The following is a 27,595-nucleotide window of genomic DNA, read 5'->3' as shown; positions in this document are numbered from 1 at the left end:
GGAAAAACTGTTCTGCGAATGGTCTATGGCCCACCTGGGTAGAACTCACAGAACACTGGTGGCCCCATGAACCACTGTTTGAGGATGTCTGCTCTAGGCCCAACTGGAGATCCTTCAACTTTTCTGCAGGAACACTTGTTTACTATCTAGACCACGGCTGCTCAACTTAGCTGCCGCCCCCCCCAGCTGGTTTTGGACTACAACTCCCATCATCCCCAGCCACAGTGGCCAATAGCCAGGGATTATGGGAGTTGTAGGCCAACATCTGCAGGAGGGCCGAAGCTGAGCAGCTCTGATCTAGACAGATGCTCATGGCAGTGAGCACTATCTATTGTTTACTCTCTAGACAGGAGGTGACAGTGGGGATGAAAAGGGAAACAGGGCACATTTTGTAATCATGTGCCTGCCACTATATGCATACATGCCCAAATCAAGATGCATTCTTTCCCTACAAAAATCTGAATGAGAAATGAAAAAATTTCTAGAGACTTGGGGAAAATTTCTAGATCCTTGGGCAAACCAAGGATCTAGCAACTCATACTAACATATTTTTTAAGATATCCCCACAACTACCAGAGACAATAGAGACAACATTTTACTAAGTGTAAACCAAGCCTATGTAGATGCAACTGAAATATGTACTTATTTATATCCCACCCCTCCGACACATTGCTCAGGACAGCTCAGAAAGAAAGAAAGAAACTTCTTTTTAAAAAGTGTAAACAGGCAGAGCAGTATGAAATTGAGCTAAAAACTGGCACCCAATACATGCCTATTCCACGCATGCTTCACTTCACTTCCTTTGCCCTGTCCCTTCTATCTCCAGTTTTAAACTGTAAGATCCTAGGGGCAGGCAGCTAGCTTCTGCACAATGACAGTGACATAATACATACAATAAATAAACACATCAACAAGGGTTAGGTTTCAGAAAAAGAGGGACCATCCTTTGCCCTGTCCCTTCTATCTCCAGTTTTAAACTGTAAGATCCTAGGGGCAGGCAGCTAGCTTCTGCACAATGACAGTGACATAATACATACAATAAATAAGCACATCAACAAGGGTTAGGTTTCAGAAAAAGAGGGACCATCCTTGAAACGTGTGCACATGAATAGCAAGTGCATACATGTGAAAGGGTTAATTGTAACCAAGCTAAGTTGGATCTAGCTAGCTTTTGTCAAAACGCATGACCAAAATAGCAAAATTTGTTCTAGCCGGATAGTCCACTCGCTCAAGCATTTACAGCAAAAGATTTTCCAACACAGCTCTCTACCCAGGCACCTGCATCCTAATCCATAACACCCCTGCTGTTCCAATTCCTGTTTCCCCTCCCCACTGCACTGCCGGTCGTGCAGTTCCAACAATAGCACTGCTTCACACTTCACCCTGCAGCAGCGGAGGCTTATTGTTATTCCAGTTCTGAACTCTTGCCCAGCGCCCCTGCCAACGAAAAGAGCCTCCATCCATCTCTGTAGTGTGTGAAGCATTGGGCTGCTTGGGAACTTGAAGGCTGCCCAGCTCTGTCCTCACTGACCTTTCTGGCCCTTGGTTTTTAATTTCATCTGCCTTCCTCTTGAATTCCCCTAAAAGACCCTCTCCGGGATCAGGAATGACCTCCAATTCCAAGGGGACACATGGCTTCTAGGCAGGCAGCAGAGCTTCCGACGCACTGCTTCATTTCACATGCAACCTCCATCTCCCTTCAGTCAAACACGATGTGACAGAAGCAGATGAAGGTGGAAGTCAAAGCAAAAAGCGGAGGCTAGAATATATTTCTATAAATGGCCACCAGTCTCTCCCTGCCTCTCACTTTGCCAGCCCAGGATACATGGACAATCGATCACGGTTCGCTGGGAAGACAAATTTCTCTGCCCCTTTTTTCCCCTGAGGCTTAGCTCAGATTTTTTACTTAGGAACACTTCATCATCTTTAGATTCATGATTATCAACCTCCGAGCTAGAGACATACCTGCTGCTTCAACGGATGAAGTTGGAAGAGACTAAAAGATACCCTGCCTGCTCTGACCACTCAGGAAGACTCTGGCTCAATGGTAGAGCAGCTGTTTGGCATAAAGAAGGCCCAGGGTGGATTTGATTTAAATCAAATCGATTTAAATCACTGGTCAGTAAGACTAGATTTAAATCATGGGGTTGTTTTTTTTACATACAGACTCATTCTTGCTGGTGTGATCTTAATATTTACAACCAGATGCAGGTTTCATTTTTGGTCCTCTTCTAGATAGAAAAATTGCCAAAAATAATCTTACAGAAACCTCTGGAAGAGCATGACATTGTAAATGGATTAATGGAATCCATTTACCAAAAAATTTACACATTGCATATATACAGCCTCATGCTACATAATTAAAAACTAATCCTTATTTCATGATGAATAACCTTTGGACTATAATGTATCTTAAATAGGAAACTATCTTTAGATTGATTTATTCTCAAAAAGCATTTTATTTTTAAAAATCCGATTTAAATTTTTAAAAATCATTTTTAAAATTATTTTTTTAAACCATTGATTTTTATCCACCCTGAAAAGGCCCCAGGTCCAATCCCTGGCCTCTCCAGTTAGGGTTGGGAAAGATAAGGCCTGGCTGGGCATGGGGGTGGGGATTAAATTTTTCCAAAATTTGGAAGAAACAAAAGGGGGGAAACCCAGGATCTTCACATCTCTAGGAAACACAGTTGTTTGAAATCCTGGAGAGCAATCGCCAGTTATGGTAAGCAATACTGAGCTAGATCACGGCTGAAACTTTGGCCCTCCTGCAGATGTTGGAATACAATTCCAATCATCCCTGACTATTGGCCACAGTGGCTGGGGATTATGGGAGTTGTAGTCCCAAAACATCTGGAGGGCCGAAGCTGAGCAGGCCTGAGCTAGATGGACCAATGGTCTGACTTCATATAGGCAGTTCCTATGTAACCCATGTAGAATCAGTGGGTTGGAATGGTCAGGTCCAAGCATCTTCAGCGGGGAGCTCTGTCAAAAGCCCCCAGACCGGCTGCTTCTCCTCCTTTTGGATGCTGTCTATTTACTCATCTCCTCCTACCTCTGGCCTAGAGGAGTGACCAAGTGAGCAGTACCAGTGAGGAGGAGGAGGAGGGAGGAGGAGCTGCTGTCTGCTTACTCACTGGCTCTCTTCCTGGCAAGCAAGCAGGTAGCAGCAATGGTATTGAAGAGGAGTACACAGGAACCTAGGAAGCTGCCATATACTGAGTCAGACTATTGGTCTATCTAGCTCAGTATAGTCTACACAGACTGCCAGCGGCTTCTCCAAGGTTGCAGGTAGGAGTCTCTCTCATCCCAATCTAACTTGGAGATGCCAGGGAGGAAACTTGGAACGTTCTGCAGGCAAGCAGGCAGATGCTCTTCCCAGAGCAGCCCCATCCGCTGAGGGGAATCTCTTTCAGTGCTCACACATCAAGTCTTCCATTCATATGCAACCAGGGAGGACCCTGCTTAGCTAAGGGGACAAGTCATGCTTGCCACCACAAAACCAGCAGGAGGCGGTGGCAAAGGCTGTAAGGAGATGGGCCTACTGAGGACATCTTGCCAAGGGCCACCACTCCATAATGTGGAGACATCCCTGGTCCAACTCCTTGGCAGGCTACTGAGAAGCCTTGAACCTTTGTGTAAGACCAGAGGAGAGCTGGTCTTGTGGTAGCAAGCATTACTTGTCCCCTTAGCTAAGCAGGGTCCACCCTGGATGCATAGGAATGGGAGACCTGATGTGTGAGCACTGGAAGATCTTCCCCTTAGGGGATGGAGCCACCCTGGGAAAAGCAGAAGGTTCCAAGTTCCCTCCCTGGCAGCATCTCCAAGAGAGGGCTGAGAGAGATTCCTGCTTGCAACCTTGGAGAAGCTGCTCCCAGTCTGTGAAGACAATACTGAGCTAGATGGACCAGTGGTCTGACTCAGTATAGGGCAGCTTCCTATGTTCCTAACTGTTAGAGAGCTGATGCTCTGCATAAGCAAGGGAGACTATATCTATCTCCAGATGACACGAAAAAGCAAGTCAAGCCACATGCCACCAGGAAAGGTAACAACACATTCAAACCTCCTCAAAATTGTTAGACAAATTGAACTGGGGGGGGGATCCTTCCGGGCCCCCAATGTGGCAACTGGTTAGGCCCTTCTTTCCAACTGTGAGCATTGAAGCCTCCTTCCCACAGGAAACTGCCTTGGGAGTTAAAATCCCTGTTTCCAACCATTTTAAATATTCATGCACCCGGATTTCCATGCATGATGCGCACTAAAGACAAGATGCATCCACTCCAAGATTTAACTTCTAGGGATGCTGGGGAGGAAACGAAATCCTGAGAAAAGAGAACACTCGCAAGAAGGGTAGCTGTGTGAGGGCAGAGTTTGCCATTAAGTGTAAAGTGTGTCATTGAGTTGGTGTCAACTCCTGGCGCCCACAGAGCCCTGTGGTTGTCTTTGGTAGAATACAGGAGAGGTTTACCATTGCCTCCTCCCGCGCAGTACGAGATGATGCCTTCCAGTCTGGGAAACATACCCGCGGAGATTCGAACCGGCAATTTCTGGCTTGCTAATCAAGTCATTTCCCCGCTGTGCCAATGGCTATTGGCCATGAAGAGAAGAACTCAAATGATCTTGGCTTACTTAGGGTACTAATGATGTTGGCTTGGCGGCTGAATTTAATTCAAAATTTTATACATAAGGTCTTCTGGGTAATCTGCATGTGCACTTTGCTGTATTTGTATTACCGTATTTTATGGACTATAAGACTCACTTTTTTCCACGAAAAATATCCGCCAAAATTCAGGAGCGTCATATGTTTTAACAGTTTAATATATTAAAACTCTGAAAAACTGGATTAAAATTAAGGTGCGTCTTATAGTCCGTAGCGTCTTATAGTCCGTAAAATACGGTATTTTATGATGATCTGGAAGTCTGCAACCGTGAAATAAATTATTCATTCATTCACTTGATGACTCTAGCAATTTACAGTAAAAATTCTAACCTCAAAAGGCAAAGAGAATAGACACAGTGATTCACCAGAGACAACACAGACACCAGGGACTGTTGCTGGTAAACAGGGACATTTGGAGTATATGGTGCAGCTGGGTTTCCCCCACCTCGCCATCTCTTTCTTCGTGTCACAACTACCCTTGAAGGATATCACAGTTGTGCCCATTTTACAGGCCAAGAGAGCCACTGGTTGACCTCCTGGCGAATATATGAACTCAGGCCTAACACTCAATCCATGGGACTACTCTGTAAACCAGGGGTGGGCAAACTTGGTCCGCCAGTTGTTGAACTACAACTCCCATTCCCCCCAGCCCCAGTTGTGGCTGGGGATGATGGGAGTTGTAGTTCAAGGGCCAGGTTAGGAACATAGGAAGCTGCCATATACTGAGTCAGACCTTTGGTCTATCTAGCTCAGTATTGTCTTCACAGACTGGCGGCGGCTTCTCCAAGGTTGCAGGCAGGAATCTCTCTCAGCCCTATCTTGGAGAAGCCAGGGAGGGAACTTGGAACTTCAAATGCTCTTCCCAGAGTGGCTCCATCCCCTGAAGGGGAGATCTTCCAGTGCTCACACTTCTAGTCTCCCATTCATATGCAACCAGGGCAGACCCTGTTTAGCTAAGGGGACAAGTCATGCTTGCTACCACAAGACCAGCTCTCCTCTCGTGCCCACCAGGGCTGTAAACACTAGGGCCTGGATGGGAGGTATAAACTTTGTGCTCCTTCGTCCTTCACCCCAACCAAACTGCCTTGGGCAATTGTGCTCTGTTTGCATTATCTATAGGCCTCCTCAGAAAGTCGCGCATCCAGTGATACTGTCAGGACAGCAGAACGCAAGAGGTCACCTTGTTTTCTGAGCCAGCCAGACAAGGGAGAGACGGGGAAGAGTTCTTTCCCATTGCTGACCTTAGAAAAGAAATTGGAAGGCACCACAAAAAGCGATGCACGCATCGTGCTTTTTTGGCCTCCTTCACAGCATCCATCTGGACCAACACACAACTTGCCTGCCCCCGCACGCTCCACGAAAACAAGCTTGTCTTCACCAGAAACACAACAGCAACGCCTCACATGTGTGACCGCCCATCCCCGCACACCACACAAACTCCCTCTCTCTGCTGTGCCCCCCCCCCCGGCCACCCTCGCTCAGAGGCAAAATATACCTCACAGACGGGCATCGCAGCTTCCCTCTCAATACTTCCCACATGTGCACACCACCGCCACAAACCACCAGCCTGCAAATGGGAGTCCCTACCTCCTGAGTGCCTGCACGTCAAACGTCTCCATCAAAACCCCACCTTCATGCAAGCTCATAAATAAAACTCGCATTGCACCCCCCACACCCCACCCCACCGCTGCAAACCCACTCCCAATACAAGCCTCTTTGTCTCGCACAAATACGCGCCTCCCCTGTTTCCTTCAGCGATGATGCCTGTCAGGCTCCTTTACATATATACACACACTACCCACCTGTATACACATCTCTACTCACACACAGCCCGGCTGCCATGCACACAAAAGCAGCAAAGGCAACACCCCCTTTCCAAACAGGCATACAATCTCTCCCCATAACTAACACACACATGCACAGAGCATCCCCCCCAATTCCATGTTTTCCCTCCCCACCCCACCGCCACACACAACCACGGAGCACGCACGCATATGCTGCTGTATTCGCTACGCCTTTCTGCAACTGGCAACACTGCAGCCTCCTAAGGAGAAGGCGGCAGTCTCCAGTGTCAGAATGTGGGCAGTTCAAAACATGCCATCAGCCTGGCCTTTCGCAGCAGACAATAGGAAGAGACCGCTTGAAGCTCGGGCAGATAAGCAGTCTCTCTCCAGCATCCCCCCCCCCCAAACATAACCACCCCAGTGCCCACAAATACGCACCTGGGTGTGGCAGCCACTCAGCTCAACATCCCACACATGGGTCCAGGGGACAGAAAGGCGGGGGGAAAGGGCAAGAAAGACGCAGAAGGAATCAGCCAGCAGCTGCCTGCATAGGAACAGTGCTCTTCTCAGCCACTGGGCTGTTTCCCTTCTCTGCAGAGAGCTTGAGCAAGCTGTGGGCTCAGCCTTCCTCATCAATATGCATCAGCTCCAAGAAATCACCGCCAACCCAGCAGCTCCTCATCCAAAGGCCAGGCCCGTGTAAAGACACCGAGCAGCAGAGAGAAGCCAAGCTCTCCCCCTTAGGAGGGTAACTCACTCCGGGTGCTGACTGAGACCAGGGCAGGACAGGCTGTTTGGGGACTGAAGCAATCCCCCTCACCCCCACTCTTTATTATATCGAAAGGCTGCGAGATGATGATGATGCCGTGAACAACACAGCCCTGGCAGTGCCTCAATCACAATAGCCAGTTCTTTTGCCCCCAGTGGAGTAATTTCAATACAAAGGAAAAGTCTAGGCAGCACCAGAGCCACAGATCTGTTCCTTGTGGGGCTAATCCAGGACAGAGGGGATGTGTCATTTCCACTGCAGAGAGGCAGTGTTGTCCTCCAATCTGTTCTCCAGCCTCTGAAGTATATATAAATAAGAAAGATCTATTTGGTGATTGTACATCACCTTTCTGAAATAAAGCATCCGCAGGCAGGGGTTCAGCTTGGTTAAGATTCCAAGGGTTTCCCGTTTGCATTTAACAAGGTTGCATTTTATCTCATATCTTTGGGGTTTCAATCAGTGGCACAATATACCCCCACATCACAGATTAGTTTTTATTTTTAAAAAATCCATAATAAATGCACACGATAAATTCACGTGTTATGTTTAACAATCGTATGACGAGTGTACTGTGTTCACAGGTACAGATCTGTACATAGATACATAACTTGTCACTCACAAGTTATGTTGAATGCAGGTACAGAAGAACACTTCCTATCTGTATCATGCATTTGAAGGGCCTGTATCCAGGTTCACTTTTTAAATGAACCCAGGTAAAGTCATTCACACAAACACATGTACTAGTGTACAAATATCTGTATTCTTGTACAGCATAATGCCTGAATCAAGTTAATGTGTTCCAGCTCTACCCTTCAGCTTCTCTTCCCAGAATACTCAATATATTGTTTACTGAAATGAACATGGTATTATCTGGTTCTGGTACGAAACCTGGTATCTCTACTCGAGACGTTCACCATCTCGACGTTCACCATCTTTCACAAAAGTGGATCACAAAGTGATTTAAATGTTTTTTCTTTAAAAATCTTCTGCCTTCTCCTTGTAACAATGAGGGTGGAAAAACACACCAAGATCCTCCACTTGTTATTTAGCATAAATCTGATGATTTTTAAATTGATGAAAACACTCATAATGTGTGACTAACAAACAATCCTAAAACATTGACTTAGAAGTAAGTTATGTTGGTTTCAAAAAGAAGCTATGTCCAAGTTCAAGGCGTGATTAGACTGAAATCACAGGAGCAGACTACCGTGTAAGGAAGGGCAAGAAAGCCACTGATCGCATCTAAAAGGTCTACATCTGAACTACTAGTGTTCCTTCTGAAGAGCGGAATCCTGAGCTAAAGGCCACTACAAGCCTGGGTGAGCAGAAAGGCAGGAAGAGGGCATTTGGGCATGTATAAAAGCTTGAATAGAGCATTTGAACACAGTTGCCAACAAACCTCCAACATGAGAGAGAGTGTATGAAGTATAGCAATAAACCGCCAAAAAGGCTTGACGTGGAGAGGAAAATAAACGTTCAAGGAAACTGCAACATACTGCAGGCAGAAAATGTTCATGTGCAAAAGGTCAGGGTACAACTGGAACACAAAGCCCACACTGTTTCAGTGTTCCTTTTGAGGAATGGAAGAACAAAACAGCAGGAAATGGGATTATTACTACTATTTCAAAGTGCTTGAACATGACCAAAAGATGGTCTTGAGTCCTTAGAATTCTTGTGTTTGTATGACAAGGTCATTCACAAGAGCTGCTGCAACTATTTTTTAAATTATTGATTCAATTTTTGTTTTGCTTTGTGGCAAGCAGTCTCAAAAGCAACTATCTTCAGCTTATAATGATCTGGTTGTCCGAAAACCTCTGGCATGGTTGCCAAGGGCATACGGCATAGTCCAAGTGTTCTCAGACTTGAATCCTCAAATACTGTTGGACTACAACTCCCATCATCTCCAGCCACAATGGCCTGTGGCTGTTGTTGGGCTATGCTAGCCACATTTGAATGGTGTAGTGCATTTGCAGATGCCTTTTACTCTACTGGAGAACGCCGAATCTGCCAAGCCGTTGTATATGCGATCTCTTTATTTAATGTGTTTGTTGCTCAAAGCAAATGCTTTGTTGAGAGCTCTATGTTTGCCTGAAGTTATTCTCTAGTGCACACCTGCTTGACTTAGGCCCTGCCAGTTGTTTCTGGACTACAATTACCATAATCCCCAGCCACAGTAGCCAATAGTCAGGGATTATGAGAGTGGTAGGCCAACATCTGCAGGAGGGCCAAAGTTGAGCAGGCCTGCTCTACTGAATAAAGATCTTACAGACTATTCCAATCACCCCTTTGGCCTGTGGCCACTGTGGATGGGGATGATGGGAGTAGTAGTTAAACATTTGGGGACCCAAGTTGTGAACCCCTATTATTGTCTATAACTGACACTTGTCATGCAAACATTTAACCAGTGCCCTATCAGCCAACATATGTTTATACCAGCTTCTGACTTCATGCTTTCTTATACAACTAAGCCACCATTACTTACTTCTTGTACAGTTCCTGCAAGGATTCCCAGCTGTCTAGAACTGCCTGTATTTAAGACTGAGGATCAGAGAACCTACATATAGCTGCCCCATGTGGCAGCCAGCTGAACTGCTGCAGACTGACCAGGCACAGAGTTCCGGGACTGACCCTGGCCGTTGGTTGGCAGGAAGGATATAAAGGCTTCCTGCCTGGGCTTAGCCAGATTTACTTCTAATAGCCAACATCTGTGAGACAGACTTACAATTGATTCTACTGAAAACCACTTGGGGCTTGACAAATCTAATCCTATCAGGAAAGAAGAGAACCAAAGACAAATTTAGAATTCAGCAACACAGTAAGGTTATCCTGAAATTTCTGATCTCATGTCCTAATTTTAATGGCTCCAGTAAGAAATCTGGTGACTTTCAGTACTTTAATCGGCTTAATATCACCAGGCAGGCAAGTTATGTACGACTCCAGCAGATTTGCACAATATAGCAATAGCAATAGCAATAGCACTTACATTTATATACCGCTTTATAGCCGGAGCTCTCTAAGCGGTTTACAATGATTTAGCATATTGCCCCCAACATTCTGGGTACTCATTTTACCGACCTCGGAAGGATGGAAGGCTGAGTCAACCTTGAACCCCTGGTCAGGATCAAACTGGTAACCTTCTGGTTACAGGGCGGCAGTTTTACCACTGCACCACCAGGGGCTCAATATATCACTGTCGGGTCATATGTCCCCTGCTAACGGTGCAAAGAGGCACCTTTTTAAAGTGGTGATTCTCTTTATTTAACAGGGAGAGCAACTGGCCCTATCCATCCCCAGCACAGCATCCCTTCAGTGGCTGTTGCTGGTGTCTGTCTATCTTATGTTTTACATACCTCTTTTCAATGAAAACATTCTCAGTGGTTTACTTTGATAAAAAGAATACAGTAAAGAAGAAGAAAAAGAGCACAGTAGTTGCTGAGGGGAACACAAGCTTTACCATGACAAATTCACTATGAAAGACACAACTGAAGACACATCTCTTCAGCCAAGCTTTTTAGCTATCTAGTAGTTTTTATGGGCCACTATTTTAATTTGAACTTTTAATATATTTTAATTGTTTTAAAAATTTCTTGGTTTGCTTTATTGTTTTAAACCGCCTAGAGACTAAGGTAGTGGGAGGTATACAAATATGTTAAATAAATACATTAAAAGTACTTACGTTATTTTTAAAAAGAGGACAACTGCCTTCTCCCATGGGTGCTCAGGGCCATGCCCGTTCAAATCCTGAGGAAAATATACAGCTATCCAGGCTAATAGCCACTGATAGCCCCATTCTCCATGTATTTGTCCAATGTCCTTCAAAAACTGTCTCGATTGAGTGTGGTGATGGGCAGCAGAAGCAGCAATTTCTGTAAGTTAACTGCATGTTGTGTAAAAAAAAGTACTTCCTTTATTTGTCCTGAATTTAGCTGGGAGATTCAGCCACTGTACACATCTGCTGCAGCAATGATGTGGCTCCAAATAACTGTTTATCATATTAGTCACTATCACAACAATGATATTTGGCCCATGTCTAAATCATTGCTCTCAACAAATAAACAAAGCTCCTCATTACAATTATGACCTTGTACATGGGTCAATTTCAAAGGGAGTATGTTTGCAGTTGATTATAGCCCTTTTCAGACATTATGTTGTAGGAGTGTACAGATATCTGTATCCGTACATATTTTTGTGTGAATGACTGTCCATGCATTCATTTTAACAGTGAACTTGGGTACAGGCCTCTCAAATGCATGGTACAGATAGGAACATAGGAAGCTGCCTTATACAGAGTCAGACCACTGGTCCATCTAGCTCAGTATTGTCTACACAGACTGGCAGCGGCTTCTCCAAGGTTGCAGGCAGGAATCTCTCTCAGCCCGATCTTGGAGATGCCAGGGAGGGAACTTGGAACCTTCTGCATGCAAGCAAGGAGACGCTCTTCCCATCCCCTAAGGGGGAATATCTTATAGTGCTCAGGCATGTAGTCTCCCATTGATATGCAACCAGGTCAGATCCTGCTTGGCAAAGGGGACCAGTCATGCTTGCTACCACAAGACCAGCTCTCCTCCTATAGGAACTGTACCCTACGTTCAATATAATGTGTGGATAGATGTACGTTTGTACACAGTACATTCATTGTACAACGTAACACCTGAATAGGGCTTACATCTCTGCTAGTTTAGGAATTAGGCTAGAACAAAACAGACACACACCTTTGGGTTGCAGATTGTAATAACTTTAATGGAATAGCCCATTCATCACCAGGGCTACAACTTCACATACAGCTAGTGGAATGAACAGCACATCCCAGCAAGATTGCCTTGAGGTGAAAATAAGTCTCTGGGAACCACGTAGCAGGTCTTGAAAAGCTTATCACATGACAGCTGCAACCACACGAGAATTCCAGGGTTGCCACCACTACCACCCCACTAGCAGCCATTTGAAAAATCAGGGAAGCAGTGGTGAGGGGGTGGCAAACATGGGGTTTACAGACAGCATTGCCACATGGTTATGGCCACCCTACAATAAGCTTTAAAGCAACAAACGCAGGGGTTCTCAAACTCGGGTCCCCAGATGTTGTTGGGATGGTGAGAGCTGCGGTCCAAAAACATCCCGGGGACCAAGTTTTTAAAACTCCTGAGCTAATATATCAATGCTGGTTTTCTGTTACCACCCTCAACAGCATATAAGTCGGGTAGTCACAATGTTGGTAAACATCTAGTGGTTCCTATTGAATATCTCATTTAAACGCACACACGCACACACACACAACCAACCTATAGGCTGATATGTCAGCAGGCACGCACCGGCTATGCTTCCCAGCTGATGAAACAAAAGGATTCAACAGCTTTGTGTCTTGTACATTCTCGGACAAAAACCTAACTGAAGAAAATCCAGGCCCATAATTAGCCAGACAATAGTTCAAGGTTTGTTTTAGCTCAGATTTAGCAATGCACAGCACAGATTTCTCAGCTCTAATAAGCTGATGAGCTGTTAAACTTTGGGAACTGGAAGAACATTGTATGTTCAGTGTGTAATTTCAAAACTCAATTTACACTCCTGTCGCAAAATAGGTTCAAATCACAGCTCAGTGCTGCTAACTGAGATGAACGTATCCTGCCCAGACAGCTTTCTTCCGGTCTTAAGCAGTTTACTCTTGATCCCAGGCTCCACACCTGGGGCTCTCACTAGACCTTGCTTAGCACCTCCAACTCACACTGAAGTCTTGCTAAATTCTTTAGCAGCATTTCAAGGATTTCAGCCCTTAGGACTCCTGTAGCAGCAGGCCATGGAGCCGCTACGAGACCATACCAACTGGCTTTGTTGCTTAATCATGTACACGGACTTTCCCATCTTCCTGGATCCCAATTAACTGTCTTGTGGGATCCCAATTAACTCTCAGCTGGCAGGCTGCAAACTCCAGTAAAATTTAACTCTGTATTGTTAACAGCAACAGAGTTAAAACTGGGAGCAAGAACTTCAGATGAGATCACCTGGGCCTGAAAGCAATCGTCTTGTGCCGAAACCACTCTCCTGTTCACATATGTCTCCAAGTGTCTCAGCAGCTGCTTTGGGTTTCGTTTGGCAAATGCCTCCAGCTCTGTAGAAGAGAAAGACACATGACATATGCTATCAACATGCGCTGAAAAGTAACCATGGGTAAAAACAAGGGGACCCAGTCTGACTGGCATCTGGTTGTTAGAAGATTGCACCCTGCTAGATTTTTAAACTTGCAAATAAATATTTGCAATGTCAATAAAAATCTAATTATAACAAGTTTAGGAGGTTGCAAACTGTTCTGACAAACGTTATCACCATCCACTTTTATCCCTGTTCCCTCAGAGAGAGAGAAGCTTTGTGCAACCACAGATAGAGAGAGAAAAGCAACACACAGACACACAGAGAGACACCAGCAAAGGTCAGTTTGTGATTAATATTGTAGCCCAACAGGTTGTGGGTCAAACTCTTCTTCAGTGGCAACTAAATTCCACCATAAGGTAACGATAAGTTATTAAGCAGCTATACCAGTGAGATGCTGCACACACACACAAATTTTAAAATTGCCCCTGCCCCAAATTGTCTATTGTAAGTAATATAGCAGAAGTTTTTAACCAAAACATATCGGCACATAGATGCATAACCAATTACGCAAACTAAGAGAATGCCATCACATTTGCTTAATTTGCCTAATTAATTCCAGGCATAAAAGCTGCATCTACTTGATGAAGAATTAAGGTGGATTTTTTGTTGCTTACGCCCACCTTATTTAATCAATCAAATATGCTATTGGGCAAAGGTTAAAGTGAAGAACTATTATAAAATTTGCACCAACAAGAGACAACATTGGACTACCTGTTGGGGGGGGGGGGGATTGACTAAGAGGCATTATAGTCCCACAGATGGAAACTCACCCCATTGACTCCTCCTCAGCAAAGCAGATGGATATCTGGACCTGCAGTCCCTCTTGTGATAAGCAAGATTACTATTGCAATATATCACTGGTAAGGCAAAACTACCAGTAGTTGTTTAAGTGGGCAAAGGAACTGTCAGAGATAAAGATGCAGTTTTTCTCTGTCGTATGTACATTTCTAACTGTACTGGTCCCTTGGCTATCTGTATCACCCCTCCACCCGGGAGACGGGGCAGCCTGTTTAGGACAGTGTTCTTCACCGTAGAACGATGGACCAGTGGTGGGACCCATCAACCCTAACTGCAGCTCCGTAATTATTCGGCCTGTGTGTTTAACATTACCTTTGTGGAAATCTAAGGTTATTATATAAAGCAGAACCTTGGTCTTGAATATCAGTATGGCAAATATAAGTCAGAGAACCAAAACCCCCAATGTTTATCTCTGTGTGCGAGTCTATCACAGCAAGCAAGCCTCCTATAAAAGGGAAGTATATGTACAGAGCTAGCAATGATTAGGCTGCAGATGGTTTTAATCTGTTTTCCCTCTCGTGAATGGCACCAAGCCAGCCTACCTTTTAGAACAAAGCCAGAATCAGAAATAGTCTTCTGTTGCGTTTTCCAGATGCTGAAAAGGCGCAAAAATACAGCCACGTACAAATCGTTTAGCACGGCAATGACCTGCTGTCTTCGATTACACTCTCTAAACGAGACAAGCACAGAATATTGACTCCTGGGACTGCCTTCTCTGTCCTGAGCCTTATCAACACGCAAAGACGAAGGGAAAAAACACACCACTGGGAATAATTTTGGAGAGCTTACATTCCCATGATCAAAAGACGCATACTCGTGAGGAAACATGATGGTCAGGGATGGGGTTGATACTCAGCTGCTTGGGGACTGGAAAATGGAGCTTCAGGAGCTGGATCCAGCCCGCGAGCTGACAGTTTGACACCCCTGGTCTACACAGCTTCTCCAAGGTTGCAGGCAGGAGTCCTGCTTAGCCCTATCTTGTACAAATTTGATAAAACAAACAAACAAACAAACTCACCTTGAAAGGCGTTCTTCTCTCAGTACCTGGATGACAATACGAGTAATATTGACAGACATCACACAGAAAGGGAAATTCTGTGAAAGCAGAAGAACGAAATCAGAAAGGTTCCCCCATTCCTCATTTGCTTGAAATACAATTTATTTTAGTTTAGTATAGAAATGAACAGGCCCAAATCAAAATCATGCATAAGGGTTTAAACTGGGGGGCGAGAGACACTCGTCCAAAGTCATATTTAAAACAGATCCAGATGTCAAGATTTTAAAGAACAGGTTCGAGGTTTAGTTCAGAATCCTTTCCCCATTCATTTTGGCCCTGATCTGGATTCTCCCCACTCACTTCTGCAGCTGCTTTTTTTGGGGGGGGGGGATTAAGAGATGGAGATGTATTGATTTATCTCCGTCACATGTCAAGCTTGGCCCCACAGAACAGGGGTTCTTAACCTGGAGTTTAGGTGGTTCATTGAAAACCTTTGCTGCGCTGAATTTAATATGCTTCATGGTAAGCCAGAATAATGTTCTTGAAAATAACTATCCTGAATATTATTTTCCCCTCTAATTTTTACTGGAACCTTATGATGTAATATGTATATTAGTGGGGGATCCATGGATGATATTGGAGGAACCGGGGCGGGGGCTATAGGTGCATAAAGGTTAATAACCTCTACCACGAGGACTGCAAAGTCATCTTTCCCATACATCTGCAACAACAAATGATTGCGAATCCTGAAGCGTTTAAGAGGAACATGCCTGTGTTTCATCATGGGATAGCTTGAAAATCTCTCGAGCCACAGGTAATATCCGAGAATCCATTACAAAATACAACGTTTGCATTAATCCTAGCAATCCAGTCCCACGGAGGTCTGTGCCAGGATCCATCCCTTAAGTATAAGACACAGATACACCGACTGTTAAGCCAAGCCAATAAGTGCACAGGTCATATTTGTGAATAAAAATATGTTAGAGAGTTGTTAATCGTAAGGTTAAGCACACAAAAGCAATGCCAACACTGATGTGGCCTGATAAAAGCTTAATGCTATTGCATGTGAATGTGACATGAAATACGTTCTCCCATTACATAATCACATTTGACTGCCTCCAAGTTTGAAGACAGAGGGAAAATGTGATCCGAATTACTAAGCGAGACATTCTGGCCTGTTTTGTAGCATATGCTCACACACAATAAGTGAAGCTCCTAATCCCCAAGGTCAAATAGTTTAATACTGAACCCTAAGAAACAAATCATGAAATAGAGAAATCATTTAATTATTTGTGGAATCTGATCTGTAAGATTTATGGAGTCTGACCAGTTGCAAGAATTCAAAGAGGAAGCACACCCTGCAATGGGATGTTTAAAAGGGCTTAGATGAATTCAGGACTATCAATGGCTACTAGTCCTGATAGCTACAGGCAACTTCCAGGCTCAGAGGGAGGATGCCTCTGAATACCAAATGCAGGGGAACAACCGCAGGAGAGAGGGCATGCCTTCAGCTCTTGCCTGTGGGCTTCCAGCGGCATCCGGTGGGCCACTGTGTGAAACAGGATGCTGGACTAGATGGGCCTTGGGCCTGATCCAGCAGGCTCTTACATCTCTTTTCATACTTCTGCTGCAACTGGCAAATGGGGAAACTCGCACATCTCCCCTGCAAGGACATAACTGAGTGCCAGATACAAGCAGACCTCAATCCGCCCTGAGGAAACACGCCCTTCACAATCTGCCCTTCAACATATTACAGCAGAAGCCGAAAATGAAGCAAGGGTCCATTTTGCCTCCTTTGTTGCTGTGTCCTATCCTGTGCAAAAGGGCAGAAGCACTAAGAAGCCTGCACAGCACTTTGAAGAGCAGTCCTGCCAATCTGATTCCTCTCAGCCCACAGGTGTTGGGGGTCTCTGACCACTCTGGTCCGTCCCCATGCCTGATGGGAGATGTACAGGCAGTGGCGTCTGCACTGAGGAGAGCTGGTCTTGTGGTGGCAAGCATTAATTGTCCCCTTTTCAGAGAAGGGTCCACCCTGGTTGCATCTGAATGGGAGACTACATGTGTGAGCACTATAAGATATACCCCTTAGGGGATGGGAAGAGCAGAAGGTTCCAAGTTCCCTCCCTGGAAAGATAGGGCTGAGACTCCTGCCAACAACCTTGGAGAAGCCGCTGCCAGTCTGGGTAGACAATACTGAGCTAGATGGACCAAAGGTCTGACTCAGTGTATGACAGCACAGCTTCCTATGTTCCTATGCCAGGTTTGTGGTGTTGGCGCTGAGGTTACCACAGGAGACAGCTCCTTCAACTGCTCCTCAGAGGACTTGGTTTCCCTACCAGCTCTTACTGACTTGAAACACGATCTTCATACAAAGGCTAGTTAATGCAAGTAAGTAGGATTCACCACCAGTAAGCACACATTTGAGCAAAGACCACTTACTCTTCCTACCTTGAAAGCCCAGATCCTCCCAATGGTCGCCATAGCGGGCACAGTCAAACCGGGAGCCTGTTAATTTCTTGTAGATAGTTTGCAGGATCCTCATGTGCACTTTTTCATTATTGTCCAAGCCACCTGTACAAGGAAATGCTGATTACCTTATCTATATAAATGAGGATACGTTTATGGTTAATATTATTTATAGACCTCTTTTCTTCTCAAAGAGGTTTACACAGAAGAAGAAGAAGAAGAAGAAGAAGAAGGTGGTTCAATCTAAAAGAAACAAAGCCTCTAGAGGGATGCTGCTGGGCTGAGTCGAATAGGGCCAGTTGCTCTCCTCCTGCTAAATATAAGAGCATCACCTCTTTGAAATGGGGCTCTTTGCCCAGTTAGCAGGGAAGCCTGCTAATAGTTCATTGTTGGAGCACAGGCTTGGAACGTATAAATATGCAACACAATTTCCAGAATTTCCGCTTATGGATCTCAGGCAGCAAAGAGGATATTGTCTGAGTGCTTATAAAGCTTCTGCCAGCCAGAGTAGATCCTACGCGGCTGAATGGGCCAAAACTCCGATAAAGGCAGCTGTCTGCATCTTTATATCATCAAATGAACCTGGGTGTTTTGATCACAACCTACTTATTTTTGCAACATCTCCAATAACTGCAAAAATAAGCAGGATCTGATCAAAATACCTGTTAGCAGTAGAAGTAAAGGAAAATAAATGCTTGCTTGCAACATAGGAGGCAATACTCACATTGGGCTATTGCCAGGGCTAAGTCCCTCTCACTTTGCAGCTGTTGATGGAGCCGTGGAGGACCAAAAAGGAAGTGGGCAAAGGCAGACAGCCCTCTTCTTCGCACTGTTGGCTGTATCTTTTTCTGGAAATGGGGAAAATACAATCACATAAAAGAAATGGAGGCATGTAAAAAAGTACTCTCTAGGAACCTTGACTACTTCTGCCAGGGGTGAACAAATGTTGGCTCATTTTATCAGCCAGACAAAATATTTGACTCGTCAGGCTGTGTTAGTACATTGCTCATCAGGACTTTTTTCACTCATCATCTATCATTTTTCACTCATCACAAACTAGTAGACTGCTGGATTTCTGCAGCCCTGACTACTGCTACCAGAGCTCAAGAAATGTTGGCTCTGTTCACCAGCCAGGCAAAAATTTTACTTGCTGTGGTCCAAAATAAGTTCTGAACTGTGAATTGCACACATTCATGGAAAGAGATTATTGCAGATCGGGATGGGTTGGCCAAGTGGGCTGGGCTGAACTTTTTCACTCTCAAGTTTTGGCAGAGTTTGCTGTACTGAGGGCCTTTTGGGGTCAGGGAGGAAGAAAATGTTTACAATTTCATGAGGAGACCAGCTGCCATTTTCTTTCCCAGAATGCACCATGGAATGACACTTTCCCAGGGCATTCCAGGAAAGAAAACGGCAGCCAGAAGTCACCAGAAGGATGAGCAGCTGCCTGCACAAGTGGTGCATTTTTTCAGTTTTTAAAAAGGGACGGGAACATAGGAATCTGCCTTCTACCAAATCAGACCATTGGTCCATCTAGGTCAGCATTGTCTACACAGACAGGAAGTGGCTTCTACAAGTTACAGGAAGTCTCTCTCAGCCCTATCTGGAGATGTCAGGGAGGGAACTTGGAACCATACTGTTCCCAGAGCAGTCCCATCCCCTAAAAGGAATATCTTAGTGCTCACGTCGTATCCCTTTCAGATGCAAACCAGGGCAGACCCTGTTTAGCAAAGAGAACAATCCACGCTTGCTCTGATTACTACCATTCTGCTGCTGCTGCTGATAAGCAGCTTCCTCGACACCAAAAATATTCATCCATTTCATAGGTGCTACCCCCACAAATGTGACAAACTTCTTTCTTTCTTTGCCGCTTGCCAAAGTGGCATCAAAAAGGAAGGAGGAGCTTCGACACGGAAGCAGTACCTATTAATGAGTCCTCTGCAATTATTAAAGTCTGAAACCTCTCCTGTCGTAGTTTCTTGTAGCCGGGAACTTCAAGTCTTGCATATTCTTTAGCAAAAAGGCAGCCTCCGATTTATATGGTGGCGGCAGCGGCGGGTGGGGGAGGGGAGGGATGGAGGAGGAAATGGCTAGATCATGCAACTTAAGTGACTGGCTCCAGCCATTCTAGGTCTCTCTGTCAAAATGAAATAGGAATTTGAATACTCATCTCAGAATGCTCGGAGGACTAGACAGTTCCTGTCAACACAGCATTTTCAATGCCTGAAACATTTCGGCAATTGGAGGGTTAAATCAATCCTAGTTGGCACATACGTACCCTGCAGTCTGAGAGATCGGCTGTCTGAAAATACTGCAGTGCTTCATTGAAAGAGATTAAGGGTATGGGCCCAGGGGGCTTCTCTAGAATTCCTACAGTCGCAAAAAAAGAATACTTTATTAATTTATTTGAGTCATTCATATTGAGTCTTTCCACGCATTGGGCCAACAAGCTCGCTTACAACTATTAAAATCATAAATTGAGTTAAAATATTCACCTAATATTAAATAAGTTAAAATATTCATTTAAAATAAAAATTACCAAGGCAACACGTTTTAAAGATATTACACTGATACCAGTGGTGCTATTGCATTTGTTCATAAATGCTCAGGAGTCAGGGATGAGCAGAGAGGTAGCCATGTTTTTCAAATTATTCAGGATGGTGATTTGCTCCAAAAGGATCTTCATAAACTGGGTAAGTGGGCAACAAAATGGCAAATAGGATTTAATGTAAGCAAGTGTTAAGCAGGGCTGCACAACTTCAGCTCCTTAGCTGTTGTTGGACTACAACTCCCATCATCCCCAAACCACAATGCCCAATAATAAGGGAAGATGGGAGCTGTAGTCCATCAACAGCTGGAGGACCAAAGCTATGCAACCCTGGCGTAAAGTAATGTCCACTGGGGCAAAATCGCTAGCATCACATATACACTGATGGGCTCTGAATTGGCTGCAGCTATCCAAGGAAAGAGATCTCCAGCTATTTGGAAAGGATGCAGCTATCCAAGGAAAGAGACCCTAGGCTGTGCGAGTGCTTGATCAAATCAACTCAGAGTGCAGCAGCAGCGGAAAAGGCAAACTCAGTGTTGGTAATTATTAGGAAAAGGACTGAAAATAAAACTGCCAGCATCATAATGCCTTTATATACATCTAGAGCACGGCTGTGTTTGGAACAGTGTGCAGAGTTCTCTAGCGCCATCTCACACAGGATGTCACAGCACTGGATCCACCAAATCCCCACGCAGTTCCAAAAATTCTGGACAAAATCCAGCGAATAATTGCTCAGCAGCAGTATTTGGAGTGGACTTTAACGGGAATAGAGAATACAGGAGACCCAAGTTATCCACAGGTTCTCTATTTGGGTTTCAGCTATTTGTTTGTTTGTTTGATTGATTTCTATACTGCCCTTCCAAAAATGGCTCAGAGCGGTTTACACAGAGAAATAATAAATAAATAAGATGGCTCCCTGTCCCCAGGGGGCTCACAATCTAAAAGGAAACACAAGATATACACCAGCAACAGTCACTGGAGGTGCTGTGCTGGGGGTGGATAGGGCCAGTTACTCTCCCCCTGCTAAATAAAGAGAATCAGCACGTTAAAAAGTGCTTCTTTGCCAAGTTAGCAGGGTTATTTGCAGTGAGGTTATATATACACCTGGTTTCTATTACCACTGGGGTGCAAATGCTGAAACCATAATAATTCAAACCTTGCACCTATGGGAATGATGGGGTTAGGCTGCTCAGTACACAGTAGGTCCTTAAGGTTTTGATTATTGCAGTTTTCGGCATTCGGGGTGCAGCTGAGAACGTAAACCCCACGAAAAACAAGGGCCTCCTGTATTTGAAGCAGCACTAATTCTAATGCAAGTTTTACTTTCTTCATACAGTTTTTCCCTCCCAAGAAAGGATCTTGCACCAACAGTGGGTACAAGACTGTCTAGCCTACTCATAGGTTAAAGAACATACTGGCAGGAGACAGTTTCTGTGACTTATTCAAGAGATTACTTGTTAATACTGGCAAATTGTATGTGAAAGCAAAGAATTCCCAGACTGCATCACATCCTTAACTCTTCCTCCCACAATGCTGCTATTATTAGACACATTTTCTACTTTTTGCAATACCCCCTGCACTCCATCTTCCTGCCTGCCACGCAAACACATCTACTGTGACGTGCAATTGGTCCCAACACTGAAAGAAATGTCACTGCAGATGCTTTCATACCTCCAGGATGGATGTTCTCCACAGCCTCCCACTCTTCACGGGCTCGCAGCACCTCTTCGCTAATCTCTAGCATGCGAGAGAGAGAGGGAGGGAGGGAGAGAAGAAGGTGAAATACCGCAGGGGGGGAAATTCAGTAACACTTCTAAAGCTGCAGTTCTAAGATTCCTGAAAGTAGCCCTCTTCAGACTATTGTGTGGCACCTGCATTCAGATGTCTGTACACTTGTACATGTTCTTGTGCAAAAGACTGCGTTCATTACAGAAGTGAACCTGAATGCAGGCCCCTCAAAAGCTCTGTTCAGACATTACGCTAGACAAGTGTAGATCAGTCTATATACACTTGTACATGTTGTTGTGTGAAGGAGGGCCGGTTCCGCCAATATCAGCCCCAGCACATGTGAAGAGGGTGGGGATGTACCAAAAATGCGCCCGCCCATCCATGCTGTTGGGGCATCCTTCAATCAGATGAGTGGCATTCATCTGAATCAGCCCTCTACATGTTCCCCAAAACTCCGATTAAACAGGGTTTGCAGTGCAAACAGAGAGAGACAATTCAGATGAACACCTCTCTCACACAAGTAAAGGACATCCCGACAGTGCACTGGGACATCTTTCAGGGACATCAGGGTGGGCACGCTCTTGGCACGTCCCTACTCTCTTCACATATGCTGGGGCTGTTATCATCAGCACTGTACCTGCAATCATTTCTTAAGCGAATGGGTACAAGCTCCCCACATGCATGACACAAAGCAGAAGTGTGCACTTCTGCGAGGAGAGCTGGTCTTGTGGAAGCAAGCATGAATTGTCCCCTTTGCTAAGCAGGGTCCACCCTGGTTTGCATTTTAATGGGAGACTACATGTGAGCACTGTAAGAAATCCCCCTTAGGGGATGGGGCCGCTCTGGGAAGAGCAGAAGGTTCCAAGTTCCCTCCCTGGCAGCATCTCCAAGATAGGGCTGAGAGAGACTCCTTCCTGCAACCTTGGAGAAGCTGCTGCCAGTCTGTGTATGCAGTACTGAGCTAGACAGACCAATGGTCTGACTCAGTGTATGGCAGCTTCCTATGTTCCTATGAAGTACTCCCCTTCAGTATTAGCTGCAGGAGAGTAGTAGTAGTAGTAAAAATACAGAATTTCTAATCATCATCAAAGTGACAGAGTTCAAGGGGGGCTATCCAGTCAGCTGGAACCTTACCTGCTTCTCTGCAACCATTGACTGTTGCTGACAGTGACTGCAGGAGTCCATTCTGCTTCAAGGCAGCAATCTAAAAGGGGGGGATAAGTCATCACAATGCAAAATGGCACTTGGATCTATGGGCAGTCTTTCTGCAAATGATTTTCAGCGCTGTGCATCTGAAGGCCTCCAGGCTAAGATGGGGACGATTTGGTAACATTGCTGCCAGAAGCTTCAGCTTAAGGGCTTCTATGGAGGTGGCAACATCCTGCATGTTGATTTCCACAAAGGTAGCCAAACAATTATAGAAGCAGCTCACAAAGCAACAAGAAGAACTGATGGACTGGAAATAGGCGGTGAGTAGAAACTTGTACAGTACACTGAATAGAGGATTTATGTCCCCCACATTGGGGGAATGGGGCTATATAGCTCAGTGGCAGAGCATCTGCTTTGCATGCATAAGGTCCCAGGTTCAATCAATAGCAGGAGTTTCAGACTCCTGCCTGAAACCTTGGAGAGCTGCTGCCAGTCAGTGTTTAGACAACACTGAGCTAGAAGAACCAATGGTCTGACTCAGTATAATGCAGCTTCCTATGTTCCTACGTTCCAATTTACAACCAAACATGCAAAGAGATATACTAATGCAATGAACCCCACCGCCCCCACAAGCTTAACAAAGCCAAATTCTGGCTTATGGCCCATTTGACCCACGAGTATACCCCTTAGGTTCTGGCAACTCTGCCCCCAAGTCCTATGTTTGCAAAAACAAAGTTTCTTCAAAGCACTGGTTTACTACAAATTTAGGCAACATTAATTATAGAGATTTGTCCACACCTAGAACTGTGGTCCGATACTGAAATGGTTATCTGGGGCAGTGTGGTGGCTACGAAGCCAAACAACACTTCTTCAGCAATATGGGGATAACAACAACAGGAATCTACCTTACACCACACCTTGACAAATTTTCTTTGGATCTAGGAGCCAAACCAAAAAGTCAGGAGCCAGACAATGGACACTTAACAAAATTACTGGACTTGGTGATAGATATTGTGAGGGGGAGAGTAAATGGGCTTCTCTTTATCCCCTTTACAAGTAACATCCTTAGAACTGAAACAGGGGAAATAAAGATTTTATTTACTCCACCTCTGGAATATCCTAGTCTAGACACCATGGCTAAATTTCTTGGTACCATGGTTCCTTGGCGGCTGGGATTTGTCAAGCCCTGCCTTATATGATTGTCATAAGGGTTATTGAAGCAACCTATGAATGCTCCAAAATGTAAGTATCATGATACACATGAACTGCAAGCCACACAGCAACGTCTTTAAATTCACTGTGATAGTGGCTTTCACCACAAAGCAGGCAGTTCATACAAATGAGGTGTCAGTATCAGACCATGAAGAGGTTAGGAGCTGCAATACTCACATGTACCGATTTGAAAGCTGTGAAGGAAACGCCTTGTTCTTCATACTGGCCGTTGTCTGTGCTGCACCGATTCATACCCTAATGGAAACAATGAAATCATAGTCACGGGGGAATGAATTATCACCTCCACGTCCCAGTGGCACCCAGGTTTCTACGAAGGAAGAGAGAACAGGCTAAGTGCATGCAGAACTGAACAAAGATACCTTTGTCAATTGTCTACTATAAAGGAAACAATTTCTCTAAAGGTACCCACACTTTAGGTTCCATGTAAACTGTGCAGCCCACTGGAAGACATTATCTGAACACAGCATGGGGGACCAGTTTAAAGGGTGGACTGTAGTGGTAGTAGATGCTGAATACAAAGTGAATACACCATACGTACAAATTTGTCCACCATCGGTAGTCAGATGACAACAGGGCCAGTTCTTTAAGGTAAAGTCTGCTGTCAAGTTGATTTCAACTCCTGGTGCCCACAAAGGTTTTCTTTTGGTAGAATTCAGGAGGGGTTTACCATTGCCTCCTCCAGCACAGTATGAGATGATGGCTTTCAGCATCTTCCTATATCGCTGCTGCCCAATACAGGTGTTTCCCATAGTCTGGGAAACATACCAGCGGGGTAAAGCCCTCCTGTGTTCTACCAAAGACATCAGCAGGACTCTGTGGTCACCAAGAGTTGACATCGACTAGACCAGAGATTCTCAACGTTGGATCTTCAGCTGTTATTGGACTTCAACTCCCATAATCCCCAGCCCTAGTGGCCTTTACTTGGGGATTATAATACACATAATCCTTACAACAGGCCTGCACAGCGTAAGACCTGGGGCCAGATCAGGCCCTCGGGGACATTTTTACAGGCCCACAGATTGGCATAACCTGCAGCAACAGCTTTCCAGGGCCACTCTTTGGGTTAGTTGCCTCTTCATCTTTTCATCCTCGGTCCTCTCTGAAACTGCCTTACAACACCATCCTATGCATATTTACTTGGAGATATTCCCACAGGGCTTCCAGATATGCTTACTCCTAAGTACCTGTAAGCATGACTAGGATTGCAACATGAAATTGACAGCAATTTAGAGAGAAGGGAGAGGATTTTGCATTTGTTTGGGGCTGGAATTTTTTTAAGGGAGATGCCACTAGGTACCCCAGCGACTGAGCAAGGACAGGCTCTATTTTCTGGCCATGATCTTTCGTTAAGATTGTGGGTCCCTTGCCAAAAGGGAAAAGATCCACAACTAACTAATAAGTGCTTTCATTAATATTTTTAATTATTAATTTTAATACAATAATGTGCTGAAAATTGACCTTGACCCCTGAACACCGTTGTGGTTGGTTCCAGCCCATCAGGACATTTGAGTTGTGCACCCCTGCCTTACAACAACCTTACAGATGTGGATACTGCAGCTGAGAAACCCTGACTTGCTTAACAGCACCCAGTCAGTTCATGACAAAAATGAGATCTGAAGAGGAAACTTCCCAGTTCACAGCTCATATCAGCCAACTCTGGTATCACAACATCGGAGATTTTCAGGACATACAACTGTAATGCATAAATGCATAATTTTCAGATGTTCAAAATTTAGTACATACTAAAATACATACATACATGCTATAGCCAAAACTGTTGAAACAAAGGCAGTGTCCTACCAGGTAACTGGTTAATTTGGATGCAACATTCTCTCTGAGTTAAGATCAATTCACATGACCAAACTGTATGTTAGGAATGGAAATGGATGGACTGGGGTCAGGCAAAGCAGTCGTGGGAATGCTTCATCATAACCCTCATATAACACGCCACTACAAAGATGAAAAAACATTATTCCCTGCTTCCTTATCAGACATTATCCTGTACGAGTGTACAGATGTCTGTACACTCGTACATGTGTTTGTGTGAATGACTGTACCTGTATTCGTTTTAAAAGTGAACCTGGATACAGGCCCTTCAAATGCATGGTGCAGACTTCTTTACCTGCTTTCAGCATAACATGTGAATAACTGAAGCTGTGTATAGATCTGTACCTGTGTATCCTGTACACTCGTTGAACGAGTGTTACATAACATATGAATGGACCAAATGTTTAGCAGAGTAGTGGCAAACAAGGTCTGAATGGCACAATCCTTCCACCGTGTGCCAAACTGGATCTGGCATCAATCCAAGCCCTATTCCTAAATCCCTGCCAACTGAGCAAGTGGTGGTTTCAAGTGGTGGCTCTCTTGTATTTCGCAGAGGGAGAGCAACTGTCCTTATCCAACTCAGCATAGCACCCCTCCAGTGGTATCTCCCTTGCATTCCTTTTTAGACTGTGTGACCCCTTTTGGGACAGGGAAACATCTTTATTTATTTATTTACTTTCTATGTAAACCGCTTTGAACACTTTGTCGAAAAACAGGATATAAATATCCACACCAGTAGTAGCAGCAGTATCCATGCATTACATTCAGTGCATGAATGATCCATGCATGACAAATCTGTACGTACAGTTATCCACACATTACGTTCAACACATATACAGCAGTACAGTTCCTCTCTGTACCCTGCATCTGAGTGGGCCTGTACCCAGATTCGCTTTTTAACTGAATGCATGTACATTCACAAAAGGATGTACATGTGTGCATGTACAATGTAATGTCCGAAGAGGGCTCCAGTCAACTGACATTTACAACACGCCAGGTTAAGGTTCCAGTCCTATGCATACTTACCTGCAAGTAAGCCCCAGAAGACACAGCAGGATTTCCTTCTGAAAAAAATATGCATAGGATTGGGCTGACAGCAAACTGGGGCTTATTGGTACGCATCAGCAGCCAGTGAAAACAAGGACTAGGACACAGGAAGCTGACTTATACCGAGTCCGACCCTTGGTCCATCTAGCTCAGCATTGTCTGCACTGACGGGCAGCAGTTTTCCAAGGTCTCAGGCAGGAGTGTTCCCGCACCCTACCTGCAGATGCTGCCAGGGATGGAACCTGGACTTTCTGTGTGTAAGGCAGAAGCTCTGCCACTGATTCACAGCCTCATATAAACCCCCTGTATGTGCTCAGAAGAACTGCCCTGATAGATCAGATCAAACATCCATCAGTGGCCAGTCAGAGCTCACGAGCAGGGAAGGTACAATTCAACAGAGAAGGCTGCATGCCCATGCCATCTTTTTTTCTTTTCTTTTCTTTTCAGTCTA

General features: G+C 44.8%; 2 protein-coding genes across 7 annotated transcripts in view; both read right to left on the bottom strand.

Moving 5' to 3' along the window:
- FEZ1 (fasciculation and elongation protein zeta 1) overlaps positions 1–9,716 on the bottom strand; it is a 58,251-nt gene extending 48,535 nt beyond the window's left edge. Inside the window, exon 1 of one of the 3 annotated variants that reach the window (XM_053269115.1) lies at positions 9,696–9,716. The gene's annotated coding sequence lies outside the window, so the exon portion shown is untranslated. Of the gene's footprint in view, positions 1–1,531; positions 1,703–6,882; positions 7,276–9,695 lie in introns of those variants that run through there. The other 2 variants (XM_053269113.1, XM_053269114.1) reach the window with 2 other exon arrangements.
- Positions 9,717–11,932: 2,216 nt separating this feature from the next.
- Positions 11,933–27,595, bottom strand: part of ELMOD3 (ELMO domain containing 3) — a 76,520-nt gene continuing 60,857 nt past the window's right edge. For 2 of the 4 annotated variants that reach the window (XM_053269756.1, XM_053269755.1), the window contains exons 2-12: positions 27,124–27,161; positions 24,427–24,504; positions 23,023–23,092; positions 21,832–21,897; positions 19,891–19,982; positions 18,340–18,463; positions 17,589–17,720; positions 15,920–16,050; positions 15,171–15,247; positions 14,695–14,822; positions 11,933–13,313 (exon numbers count right to left, since the gene is read on the bottom strand). In XM_053269756.1, the coding sequence (XP_053125731.1) occupies positions 13,105–13,313; positions 14,695–14,822; positions 15,171–15,247; positions 15,920–16,050; positions 17,589–17,720; positions 18,340–18,463; positions 19,891–19,982; positions 21,832–21,897; positions 23,023–23,092; positions 24,427–24,501 (1,104 nt within the window). In that variant the 5' untranslated portion in view covers positions 24,502–24,504; positions 27,124–27,161 and the 3' untranslated portion in view covers positions 11,933–13,104. The remainder of the gene's footprint in view (positions 13,314–14,694; positions 14,823–15,170; positions 15,248–15,919; positions 16,051–17,588; positions 17,721–18,339; positions 18,464–19,890; positions 19,983–21,831; positions 21,898–23,022; positions 23,093–24,426; positions 24,505–27,123; positions 27,162–27,595) is intronic. The other 2 variants (XM_053269757.1, XM_053269754.1) reach the window with 1 other exon arrangement.

The sequence above is a fragment of the Hemicordylus capensis genome, chromosome 8 (genome assembly GCF_027244095.1).
Source record: "Hemicordylus capensis ecotype Gifberg chromosome 8, rHemCap1.1.pri, whole genome shotgun sequence".
In the NCBI taxonomy this organism is placed as follows: domain Eukaryota; kingdom Metazoa; phylum Chordata; class Lepidosauria; order Squamata; family Cordylidae; genus Hemicordylus; species Hemicordylus capensis.
Note: the sequence above shows the minus strand (reverse complement) of the source record. Positions and strands in the feature narration are given on the sequence as shown.